This window comes from Eptatretus burgeri, chromosome 11 (assembly GCF_056783735.1).
Source record: "Eptatretus burgeri isolate ZD-2024b chromosome 11, Ebu_testis_v1, whole genome shotgun sequence".
Lineage (NCBI taxonomy): Eukaryota > Metazoa > Chordata > Myxini > Myxiniformes > Myxinidae > Eptatretus > Eptatretus burgeri.
This window is the reverse complement of record NC_140971.1, coordinates 92,736,036-92,749,425: the sequence shown is the minus strand read 5'-3', so window position 1 is coordinate 92,749,425 and position 13,390 is coordinate 92,736,036. Positions and strand designations below refer to the sequence as shown.

Below are 13,390 nucleotides of genomic sequence, written 5' to 3'. Positions count from 1 at the left end.
GGAGGGGGAATTGTTGATGCTCGAGGTCGATGAGGGGAATGGTGGATGCTCCTTCCCACTGGCGTGGCCTCTGGACGGCGGGCTGATCGCCTTGGCACCTGACAGAAGGCTCGTTCTCCTCCGAGGCAGACGGCAACAGGGCCCAGGAGGATGATGCTCCGACTTGACCCGTAGACGAACTCTGACTTGACTTGACCCGTAGACGAACTCTGACTTGACTCGACCTGTCTCCCGACTTTGCCCCACCGACATTGCCAGACTGACTTGAGCTCTGTTCGGTTCTCCGACCCCTTCAGACTCCGCAAGCTCCGTTCCCACTCTTCCCCATCTCACTGCTTCCAGGCTGCCGCGAGCTCCATTCCGACTCTTCCCCTTTCCACCGACTTCTTCTTCTTCCAACCCGCCCGTATGCGTCCTTTTATACCCCGAGGAAGGGGCGGGTATGGTAATTTTCAGATCAAAATGACCTCTGGGGCGGAGCTACGCTCGCCCATTGGACGGAGGAAAAGGGGGCGTGAACCTCCCTTGATCCGAATTTCTGGGAAAAGTCGCTATTCTCCCGTAAAGGAAGGTGCCGGCGGTTAGAAGTTCACCGCAATTCTGGGCCGATGCTGGGCGTGAAGAGGAATGTGAAGGCGGTTAGAAGGCCGCCGCGATGCTGGGTCGATGGTGGGCGTGAAGGCGGTTAGAAGTCCGCCGCGATGCTGGGTCGTTGTTTGGGCGTAGTTGGAGAATGGCGCACGAGGCGATGTTTGTGGGGGTGAAGGTAGTGGCGGTCTGGTGGAGTTGTTTGGGGGTGGTGGCGATTTGGTGGTGGAGTGGTGTTTGGTCCAAAATAACGACAGCAAAAGAAAAACGGCTAACTGAAGATCGCAGCCTGAATAAATCACACATAGTCCCTCTATACAACGGGTTTGGGCTAACTACACATGGACTTACCGACATATCTCACCTGAGGACTCTTTATGGTGTAATGTGAATTTCCACAACCGTAACAATATGTATGCATAAGTCAATACTAATGCCGGTAACTAAATAAGTCAATGGAGAACGTAAATAAATGTTTGTTTTAATAAATTATTGCACTCAGCAAAAATCGCGGTATGTAATGCATATCGATGCCTGTTTGTTTTTCTGTTTGTTTGTTTGTCTGTTTGTCTGATTGTTTGTGCACACAGAACTTTTGTGTTTTTCTCTGCAATCGCTTGTCTGATTGAGACAAAATTTTCACCATTGGTGCGGTGACTCATGTAGACACTCATGCTCAGACCCATGTAGAATGTTTTAATGATAATTATGACGTCATAGGTCACGTGATGTGGCAGCCCATATTGGAAAAACTTTGGACCTCTATCTCTGAAACCGCACCAAGGAAAAAATTGAAACTTGGCACACAGCAAGTACTCCTCATGGGGAATGAGTTTGATTTTTTTTTAATGACATCATAGGTGCCCTCGTTGACATCATAATTGCATATTGTTGCGGATTCGCGCCCGCCGGCGTGCGGACGGCCACGTAACTCGAATCGCGGCACGTCGCCCACCGGACGGACAATCCAGTCGTGACCCTCTCGGACTAACGCCGGGAACCAGTCACGGGTGGACCTTTCGGTCTCACCGCGATCGTGCCAATCGGCCCCCGCGTGGGATAGGGTTGCTCGCCAAATTCGACCTACCTAAGTACCCACACGGAGGGTAGATCGGGCGATCGCACCTCGCCGCAGGTCGACTTCGGACACGGGCCACTTAAGCGACCCGTTCCGTACTATCGGGATAACCGAGCGGTGTTATTCGTCGACCTCGACGGTTCGATTAATTATCGGGCGTCTTAACCCACGACCAACCCTTTACGTGAAGCAAGATGAGGATTCAATGAAAGAAATGACGAAGCGAAGCGGGAAAACAGTTCAAGAATAAGCACATTTATTTCGCGATGAACGGAAAGCACACATATACAATTCCACCAAAAGCACATGTAAAAGAAGAAGACAAAAAGCAAATGCAACAATGCAGATCTATCCGACTACCGGGCACACGGCAACACTTATACAATTTTACTTCACAGACGGCGCCGACAACACATTCCCAAAGCAAAAGAAAAGAGAACCACCCTCCAGGATGAGGGGGGTAGGCGGGCCTGGGGCCGAGACCGTGTCGGGCCTACCCGTCTGATGATGAGACGCGAAGCGGCGGTGGTGCCTCAACTCCGCGGGCCTCGCGGACAGTGTCTGGTAGGGGGTGGGAAGGGGGCCCCCTTTGTCGCACTATCTCAGCGCGGGGGGGGGGGGAACAGGAGGGGGGTTGCTGATGCTCGGGGAAAGGAGGATTTCACAAAATCTCGGGTCCCGCGACGAGCGTCTCCACCACGACCTCGGTCGCGCCGCCGGCCTCTCCCTCCGCAGTTCCCCAAATCCGACGCGAGCACCCCCTCAACCGCCTTCGCCGCCGCCACCTCTCAACAGCTTCGTCCGATCACCCTCTCCGTCTCCTCTCTTGACTCGTCCCAACTCTTCACTGGCTCCGCGAACGCCCAACTGCGAACTCCCAACTGCGAACTCTCAACTGCGAACTCCCACTCAACTTCCAACTCAACTCTTACTGACGAACGCAGTCGTTTTTATAAGCCCCGTGGCTTCGCTCTTTCATCTTTGACCCTCTGCCTCCGACCTTTCACCTCGCTCCCCATTGGCCCGAGGAAAAGTGGGCGTGAATGCTTTTTGATCCATGAATTTGCATATAGCGACCGCCCTCCAACGCCCTGGAGGCGGGGCCAAATCGCCCGTCGCTCACCGATTGGACGGAACAAAAGTGGGCGTGAGTCGTTTTTGATCCGTTTTTCTGCGGAAAGTCTGTGATGTCTCTGAACACGCTGCTCGGTGCGCGCCCCGCACAAGTCCAGCATCGGTGCCCACGAGTGGCGCGAGATGACGGTGATGCGATGGTGGCGAGTTGTGACGGTAAAGGTCGTGGCGGTTGTGGTGAAGCGGCGTTGTGGTTGGTGGTTGTTGTTGTGATGGCCGCGTTGTGGTTGGTGGTTGTTGTGTGATGGCTGTTGAGACGTGGTTGGTGGTGGTAATAATGGCGGCTGGTCCAAAATAAAGATAGTAAAAGAAAAACGGCTATCCTGAAGAGTCGCAGCCCTCATGAATGACATTTATTCCCTCTAGACAACGGGTTTGGGCCTAACTACACATATACTTACCGAGATATCTCACCTAAGGGACCTGAATGGTGGTTTGCGAATTTGGTCAACCACAACAATATGTATAACACCACATCTGATCATTATGAAAATTTTTGAGGGTCATCTAGGGACAAAATGGTCCACAGAAGAAAATTATTTATGTCATCGGTCACGTGGTTCGGCAGTCGTATTGCTTTACAAAAAAATAACCTTTAAAAATCTTCTTCTGAAGTGGCTGAACAAATTGAGGTGAAACTTTACACGTATGACTGCCTCTCAGAGGAACAAAAGGTTCACACATATGATATTGTTGTGGGCCGGGGTTCGGCGGCGATAAACTACCACGAGGTGGAGCAGTGGAATCGTCTCCCACCGAACACCCGGAATTTAAGTCGTGACTCGGACAACTCCGAAAGGTCACTGGTCACAGAGGACCGTGGTCGCCAATATTTCGATGGCGTGAGGTCGGGTGCACTTGCCCAACTCAAATTTACCTAAGTACTCACGCCGTCTAACTACCGGGGAAACCACACCCTCGGCCGACTTTGTCCGAATCGAGTCGCTATCACCGACCCGGATCCGGCATAACTGAGCGGAAGTTACCAAAGCTGTGCCGGACCAAATGAACAATTTACTGGCCCAAACGGCCTCACCAAAGTCCGAACCATGCTGGGTTAATCAAGGAAAGGACAAACAAACTGGAACATTTAAACAATGATTTTATTTGCAGAAAATCAAAGACAAGAGAAGCGAGACTTAAAGCGAATATATAAGCAAGGAATATTTACAATGATGCAAATAAAAACACTTTAATAATTCCTACTTAAAAGACGGGCCCAACACACTCAGACGCACACACAAAAGAAAAGAAACGAGGATTTTATTGTTCCCCTAGCAGCCGTGAGGAGACGAGCTGGAGGTCAGAGTAAAAGAGTACCTGCTGTTGCAGTGTGCTCGGAAATGCGGCACCTGGTGGCTAATGGTCGTCGGGGCATGGTCCGGGAGCTCGTGCCAGGCTCATGGTTCAGGACGGAAACCCGCGTGGCGAATCGTCGGGGCACTCGAACTCCGATCCGTCCACGTGCCGACAAAACCGCCTTCTCTGTGCAGCCACCGACAAGCGCAAAACAACCACGGCTCCTTTCGTCCACTCCGCTCCTGTCCACAGAATTCTTGTCCACCAAACTCTTCGCGACGACGACACACGACCTTCCATCCGCACCACTCCCGTTTTTCCACCACTCTTCTGGCACTGCTCGGGGGCTATATCTCCTCCCACACAGGTCGGCGCCTTGGCGAGAATCATCTCGCTGTCCGTCCCTCATTGGCCTATGGCCGCACCCTTCCGAGGCGGAGCCGTTTTTTTCAGTTGATGTTTGATGTGGGTTTTTATTTTTAATCTGTAGTGAAGTTTTATTTGAAAAAAATCTCTTTTTGAAAGTATCCTGTGATTAACCGATTCAGCAATGTGCATTATTATTATTTACTTTCTTTTGCAGGACGATGAGAAACAGAAGGTGGAAGATTGCTTGCTGTGGCTTTCAGAAAAAACTGGTGAGGTATTTTATAGTGTTGCAGCATGCTTTGCTGTGAATACAAACTATTAAAAAGATTGCGGTGGGGGTGGGGGTGTGTATCTACAATGGATCTTATTCCACATGCTCATGTTGCTAATTTGCAGGACTTTATTGATCAAAAGTTCCTGAACCGCAATTCTGTTAAACTGCTTCAAACCAAAGCTTTACTCAAAATACCATTCGCTGACTCATTTAACTTATTTCCATTTTTTTTTTTTTTGTTAGTATAATTCTCCTTTTTAGGTCAGCTCGCTGACCTAGTATAACCGTTCCATGTCCTCAGATCCGTCTGTCCGTCCGTCCGTCCGTCTGTCTCCATCCGTCAACAGTTTTTATTTTTCTATCTCCGAGACGTCTCGGCCGATGGAGTTCTCACTTGACACGATGATAATACCAGTTGCTCTCTATAGATCGTCTGAGTCCTTTTTTGCATTTTCGCCTAGGGGTCAAGATTACAGGGTCATCAAGTGCAAAATGACCAATTGGTCGAATGGCCTATAAAGAAGCATCGGACGGCTATAATACATAATGGGTTTCATAGGGATTATTAAGAAGATTTAATTCGACCAACTAGTTTCTCGTTACCTCTGTCATCTGGCCTGTTTATTGGGCAACACGAGGTCCGCTGACTTCAACGCGGCTTCGCGCGGTTATTTTAAGTTCAATTTAAATTCTGTTTTCACTTTTCATCGTCGCTAAGGTTGATTAACACTCGGTTGCATCAAGTTTTGTGAAAATTGAATGTTTATATCCTCAGTCTGTGTGGAATGCATTGTAGCGAAGGGCAGCTTCCATGGGCTTCCATCCGTTTCCATGCCAAATAACGAGGCTGTTTTAAGTTCTAGTTCATTTCTGTTTTCACTTTTGGGAACTTCTGGTGTAGCTACACGTTTAATGAAGATAATTTTCATTCAAATCCGCTCAGAAACACACTTTTCATGAGGAAAATATATTCAATTCAAATAACCGTGAGACTGGAAGGGACACCACATGCTCTCCGTTCACTGCTTCACCTCGTAACCTGTCCTCCTGAGGGACTGCTGATTCGTTGCGTCTGTGAGATTAATGTTTATATTTAGATGGTTTGGGGATATGCTCTACAAGTATCTGAAAGAATTCCTGTGAAAAATGGATGTTTTAAGATTTTATTAAAACATTTCATCCGACGGTGAGCTGGCTGGTCACGTGACGACGTGCAGGCAGAGAGTGATTGAGCTTCTCGGTGGCCCGAGGGTCTTTTTAGTGGGGGTCCAGCTCTGTCCTGGATACAGCCATTAAATGCACACACTTAGAGTATTTATTTCACGGCCATAAATGCGGATTTGAAAATTGTATAATGATGTTGGGAATGATTCCTAGAATATGGAGATTTTTGCTTCGAGCGGCCTCACGCGGTTATTAGGTCATCTCTACCGAGATGACCTAATAAAGCCGGACCAAATGTCCGTCCGTCCGTCCGTCAATTTTTCTTTCCGATCTTGATGAAACTTAGTATGTGGGTCGAGGTCGATGAGTGTTGCACGATATAACTTTTGTCCGGGTTCAAGGTCAGGGTCAAGGTCACGAGGTCATGTAAGTTATAAAAATAAAAATTTTCAAAGCCTATCGAGTCTGCCATTCTACAAGCTATTCGGCAACTGTTTATTGATTATCAAAGTAAAAAATATTATCTTGTATCTAACCGGACAGATTTTTGAATTTCCGTCCCGTTTGGCCGCCATGTAACCTGGAAGATGGTCAAAAACACCTCCCTGTACTAAAAAAACTTTTTACTTCCGATGTTGATGAAATTTCGTATGTGGGGAGAGGTCGATGAGTAATACCCAACGACATATTTTTTCCCGAATTCGAGGTCAGGGTCAAGGTCACGAGGTCACAAAAGTTGTGAAAGTCGCCATTTTCAAAACCTATCTAGTCTGTCATTTTAGGAGATATCTGGCAAAGTTCATAGATTATGATAGTAAAAAAACATTATAGAGATGACCGTCACCCCCACACGGGGGTAATTTTTATTTTAAATTCTGTTTTCACTTTCCATAGTCACTAAGGTTGATTAACACTCGGTTGCATCAAATTTTGTATCCGAGCTGACTGTCAAATCCTCTCGGGTGTATTTTTTTTCATATTATTTTCTTCTTTTTCACATAATTTTCTCCTTTTTAGGTCATCTCTTCGAGCATGACCTAATAATATTGGCGTTGAGAGGAGAGGTGACGATCCGTCCGTCCACAATGAAGTTGAAGCGGGAGATCTGGTCATTAGTGATCCTGATAGAGGTCGATGAGACGTACACGATGGTATGACTTTCAAGGTCACCGAAGGTCAAGGTCACGAGACCTTTTAAGTTGCAAAAATGACGATTTTCAAATTCTATCTCCGCCATTTCTCAAGCGATCTTGAATTTGATTGTGGCATATGAATCTATGGGACAATATCTAAATTTGGTCGTGCCGGATTTTCGATATTCGCTTTCGTTTTCGTGTCACGTGGCTTCAAAGTTGGCAAAAAATGCGAAAATGATGATTTTCATGCGAAAATGACGATTTTCAAAATCTATCTCCTCCTACATTTCTCAAGCGATCTTGAATTTGATTGTGGCATATGAATCTATGAGACAATATCTAAATTTTGTCAGGCTGGATTTTCGATATTCGCTTTCGTTTTCGCGTCACGTGACTTCAAAGTTTGCAAAAACTGCCCTACCTTCAGGAGGCTATATATTTTCTCGCAGAGATGACTGTCATTCCCGCACAGGGGTAATTTTTTCAAATCATTTCTCCTTTTTAGGTCATCTCTATCATCTCAGGAGGGATGACCTAATAATAACAGTCTCGAAGTCTGTCTGTACGTACGTACGTCCGTCCGTCCGTCCATCCGTCCACAATCAAACCGAGTGGAGAGAAATAACCAAGAGTGGAATGGATAGAGGTCGATGAGACATGCACAACGATATAACTTTCAAGGTCGTCCAAGGTCGAGGTCAACGTCACGAGGCTGTCAAAGTTGCGAAAATCGTCAACTTCAAATCGTATCTCCTCCCTCATTTATCAAGAGAGATCAAATGTTATTAGTGATTCAGATACTATGGACTATTATCTAGAACAACACGAGCCATTTTTTTGAAATTTGCTCTCGTTCAGATTTTATAGCCCTTCAAACATCGCTCTGATTCACCGTGTGGGCCGTTCATAAAGTACATACAAAAATAAAGGTATTAACTTGAACCGGAACTCTCAGAGACAAATATTACATTTGAAGCTTTTGTCAGATTTAACTAAAACAATGGAACACAAGTTTATATGCACACTTACTTTCATCTATGATGTTAACATTGTCTTGAATGTCAATTTGTACTTTTCTTTTCATAAATGACGTGCTGTGATATTAAAAGAAAAAGGTAAATTACACCGCTCGGGACTGCATAGTCATGACTTACAAACATCGGCTCATAAGGAACTGCTGGCTTTGCAATTGATTAGCGATGTATGAGGGGGGTGTGTGGGTGGTCACTTGCCTGCATACAGAGGGGGGTGAGTGGTTTTGAAACCCAGAAGTAGAGCGTACGTACTTTGTGAACTGCCCGTATTCCAGTCTGGCACAGAGTTACTTTCGACCTCTGGCAGAGATGACCGGCACTCCCGCTCGGGGGTATTTTTTATGCCTCCGTTGACACTTGCCAGAGGCATTATGTTCTCTGGTTGTCTGTCTGTCCGTGATGAGTGTTTTGGAACTGCGATAACTTAAGGATAGCTGAAGGGATCCTCGTCAAACTTGGGACAAGTATGTATAATGATGTAAAGATGAACTGATTCGATTATGGGGTCAAGAGGTCAAAAGTCAGAGGTCTCATTAGACACCTTCACTCTTTCATTCCTCCTTTTTTTTCCTGCCTCTGGAACAAACTCCCACACTCTTCAATCTCACTGCTTTCTCCAGGCCTTCAAAACAGCTGTTCACCACCATCTCATATCTTCCCCCATCCAAAATCTTGATCTTTGCTGCCCCCATTAATCCACCCCAAACCCACCTCCTTTAAATTCCCTGTTTTCCCTCATGTAGTACCAATTTGTCCCTGTAGTCCCAATTTCTTTACTCTGTGTACCCCACCCCATCCCTTTCCTTTCCACAGATACCCTATTGTCTTTGTTCCCCACTATTTTGTGCTTCCCTCTCCCACCCCTCTTGTCTCCTGCCTTGTATGTTTCTGTGTGTATTTGCTCTTACATGAGCCTCAACTTTTTTCTTTTTTTTTTAAGGTAAAAATTCTGTTACTGCACTCACTTGATGACCCAGTGATGGGATTTTGACGAAACCTGATAGAAGTATATTGTTACGAATTTGGAATTCGATTGCACACAACATACAGGTTCCTTTAGTCAGCGATGTCGATAAGTGCTTGTTCCCTAGATAGCTCACCTTCCATTGTTTAAATGTTTAGAAATCGATGAGATGCGCTGCGGATCGATTTAACAGGGAGTGAACAATGGAGACGTCCCTCCCCCTCTTCTGCGAAGAGGAAGAAGAGCCCTTCCGTCCCGTGATTCATGACGTCAACAACTCCCTCCCATCCGTGGTTGAGCGGGGGGTGGATCACGAGGGCATGAATCACGTCGGGTGCGGGGGAGGGGGCGGAGAAGGATAAAGAGGAGATCCTTTCTTTGTTCGTGTTTGAGTGGGAGTTGAGGGCTGCGTCGTTCAGCAGACCTTCGGGTCCTGTTTGGCTTGGGTTCGGGTTGAGGCCTTCGGAAGCTTTTTGCTTCTGCAGAGGAGTTGTTCAGCAGAGCTTCAGGTCTTGCTTGGCTCGGTAGGCTTTTTGGAGAGCTGCTTTGTTTTGGAAGAAAGTTGAGCTGGTTGCTCGGCTCAAGCTTCTTCTTCTTCTTCTTGGTTCGTGGAGCTCTTTGTTCTCCGTTTGGTTCCCGGCTTGGTGCGACTCATCGACCTCTTCTTGGAGGTGGTTCCTCGGGGAAGCGACGCATCGACGGGAAGGATCGGCCCCTCGTCTCACCAGCATGTGTTGAGAAGCGCGGGAGGATTCGCGGGAGCTCGGGAAGGATCGCAGCTCACGGCGATTGGATCCAGCTCGCTCTGGCTGGAGCCCAGGTCCGAACAACTTGAAGACCACACGAGGTGGAGAGGTTTGAGGCAGGCTCTGGGTTTCAGCTCACCTGTCCTCCGAGCTGGAGCTCGTTATTAAAGGCCTCAGCCACCATTTCGTGTGTGCGTGTGTGTGCGTGTGCGTGTGCGCGCGTACATGTGTCCGTGGGCCCGTCTCATTAGTAGGAAATTGTTAAGTGCTTTGTGTGCTGTAAATGTTTGCATCGCATTTCGTATAGTCGGAATAGTTCTGCTCTTTCGTGCTTCCCTAGTTCCCCATTATTATTAATAAATACCCCAATTGTTAAATGTTTTCAGCTCGTCGCGTCGATTCTTTCATTGACTGAGCATTTTGTGTGTTGGTAGTTAGAAAGCCGTTGGTTTGCCGTAAAAGGGGGACATTTGGACCGACGGTTCTCGACGATTAAGCCGCTCGGAATCGCGCACGGGACAGGCTCGCCTCGGCGGTTTGTTCCGTACGAGTTCCGTCGAGGGTGGAATACCCCGGTAGTTGGATCACGTGGGTATTTAGGTACATTGAAGATTAGCAATCGACCCTACCCCATGTGATCTGCTAATTGGCGTATTTCGGTTCTTGTACAAGGACCCGTCGACTCAGACTTATCCGGGCAGCGATCTATATTCCGGGCAATCGGTCGGGCCGACTCGACTTGCGGCACCGTTCAGAGCGGTCGGTTGGCGGCCGACCCCCGGCACAGTAACAATATATTACTAACAGATATACTCAGCATTGCATGGGAAGAGAAACGTGAATAACACTTTGCAGCCAAAGGAAATAGGGAAATTGTAATACCCTCTGCTGCCACCAACAGGTGGTGCTACACGATACACATTTACATCGATAATCCCCCCTCCCCCACACCCCCATGTGAGGCCGTGGCCACATAGCCTATGTTTGGAGTTTGTAACTTAAAACTTGTGGCCATGCATAGAACACGTACAGAGAGAGATTGACGTTTTTGCCTTTTATCGGTATACATGTAAAGATGAACTGATTAGATTTCGGCATCTCGAGGTCAGAGGTCACATTCGGTAAAAATGTGATACTTGAGAACATCTGAAGGGATTTAAATCAAATTTGCTATGAGTATGTATAAAGATGTAAAAATGAACCAATTATATTTTTAGGTCAGAGGTTATGTTCGGTAAAATCCCGTTACCATGATAACCTGTAAACCAGTGATGGGATTTTGCCCAAACTTGATATAAGTATTTTCTGTACTGGTGTGATTTATAATGCCTTAAAATATTTTTATGCCTCCCTATCCCTGGTGTGTAAGAGTTATGTTTTGGGGTTGTTTGTTTATCCATAAATGGATCCGTTGGTCTGTGATAGGTTTTCGTTACTGCATTAACTTGAGTGCCTGAGGGGAATTATTTCGAAACATTTCGACCCCCTCCCACGGAGATGAATAATTTAAAAAACTGAACACACAGAAAACATATGTTTGTAAGTAAAATTTCAAGTGGATTACAGAACTGTACCTGAAGTAAGCAAATTGGAAATAAGAAGAATGCAGGACATTAACAATTCAGCAAACATGTGATACTGCTTGGCAATGATGTAACAAAAACACTTATTCAACCACAGAGAAAACATCACCAGTAAGAATTTTCAAAAAGGTAACAGAAAATCCAGTGTCAAGGTCCAACATATTGTTACGGATCTGGAAACTATATGCATTCAACATACAGATGTCCCAAAAATTAGTTATGTTGTTAAGGCTGAGGTCACATTTGCCACGGCGGCCGTGGGGTCTCCAAAATCTACGGCCACTAGCAATTGTACGGCGGCCGCGGTATTTCCACGGTCACACAATGTAGCAGTCACATATGTTTTTATTTTTTCGGGGAGCCGCACGGCGTATTTATAAATTGTGGAGACCGAAAACGTGAGGGTGCCGTACGGTCTTTGATTTGATGTTGCACGGTGACCTTAGGGAGTCGCTGCGGCGCCCATAGAATTTTCAAGGCAGACGCAAGGCGACCGCAGGGAGGCCCTAAGGCGAACGTGCGGCCAGACGGACGGTAACGAGTGGGTACATATATACCAGTTCTTTTTATTATTGAAATAAAAATATACCAGTATATATAACTGAATATACTGTAACTATAATATACCGTGGTGCCCCCAGAATCGGAACGCCCCATTGTTTGAACAAATTGGAATCCGAACAATTTTTTTTCGAGAATTTTGCCCTAAAAACCGAATACATTTTAAAAAACCGAACACAACGTAGCGTTCATGTTTGTTCACGTGTCTCCCCCACCTGTTCGAGCCGTATCTTCGCGCTTTGTTCATTCAGTTCGTCGGTGGAAATACTCGTGAAAGCATCTCTCGTGTGTCGATCGATACTTTAGGCCTCAGTCACATTTGCTATACGGCGGCCGTACGCCCTCTGAATTGACAGAAACGTGCGTGGGCCACAGAGAAACTGAGGTGGCCTCAGGGAGGCCCAACGCCGTTTGGCTATCTTTTATAAGCTGTAGGGTCGCCATGGAATTATAACGCGGAGTTACAACTTTTTTTTCATTTCTACGTTTGCCGTAGCAATTCGACAAGCCAAGCTGTGACGTAGATGTGTTCCATGTCAACCGTATGTTGGGCGTATGGTGGGCTTGCGTAATTTGTGCGGCTGCCGTAAGCTCTTCACAATGAAAAATGAATTTTCCCAACCCCCAAAAAATTACGGCGGCCGCACCAATTGGCAATGGTGGCACTGACTCTGTCTCTCGCCGACTCTGTCTCTCGCCGACTCTGTCTCTCGCCGACTCTGTCTCTCGCTGACTCTGTCTCTCGCCGACTCTGTCTCTCGCCGCCTCTGCCTCTGTCTCTCGCCGCCTCTGCCTCTGTCTCTCGCCGCCTCTGCCTCTGTCTCTCGCCGCCTCTGCCTCTGTCTCTCGCCGCCTCTGCCTCTGTCTCTCGCCGCCTCTGCCTCTGTCTCTCGCCGCCTCTGCCTCTGTCTCTCGCCGCCTCTGCCTCTGTCTCTGTCTCTCGCCGCCTCTGCCTCTGCCTCTGTCTCTGTCTCTCGCCGCCTCTGCCTCTGCCTCTGTCTCTGTCTCTCGCCGCCTCTGCCTCTGCCTCTGTCTCTGTCTCTCGCCGCCTCTGCCTCTGCCTCTGTCTCTGTCTCTCGCCGCCTCTGCCTCTGCCTCTGTCTCTGTCTCTCGCCGCCTCTGCCTCTGCCTCTGTCTCTGTCTCTCGCCGCCTCTGCCTCTGCCTCTGTCTCTGTCTCTCGCCGCCTCTGCCTCTGCCTCTGTCTCTGTCTCTCGCCGCCTCTGCCTCTGCCTCTGTCTCTGTCTCTCGCCGCCTCTGCCTCTGCCTCTGTCTCTGTCTCTCGCCGCCTCTGCCTCTGCCTCTGTCTCTGTCTCTCGCCGCCTCTGCCTCTGCCTCTGTCTCTGTCTCTCGCCGCCTCTGCCTCTGCCTCTGTCTCTGTCTCTCGCCGCCTCTGCCTCTGCCTCTGTCTCTGTCTCTCGCCGCCTCTGCCTCTGCCTCTGTCTCTGTCTCTCGCCGCCTC

At 47.8% G+C, this 13,390-nt stretch overlaps 1 protein-coding gene across 3 annotated transcripts in view; it reads left to right on the top strand.

Annotated features, from left to right (window-relative positions):
* The window catches only part of MAEL (maelstrom spermatogenic transposon silencer), an 88,716-nt gene that overhangs the window by 29,130 nt on the left and 46,196 nt on the right, over positions 1 to 13,390 (top strand). For all 3 annotated transcript variants that reach the window (XM_085847424.1, XM_085847425.1, XM_085847426.1), the window contains exon 6: positions 4,683 to 4,737. In XM_085847424.1, the coding sequence (XP_085703550.1) occupies positions 4,683 to 4,737 (55 nt within the window). The remainder of the gene's footprint in view (positions 1 to 4,682; positions 4,738 to 13,390) is intronic.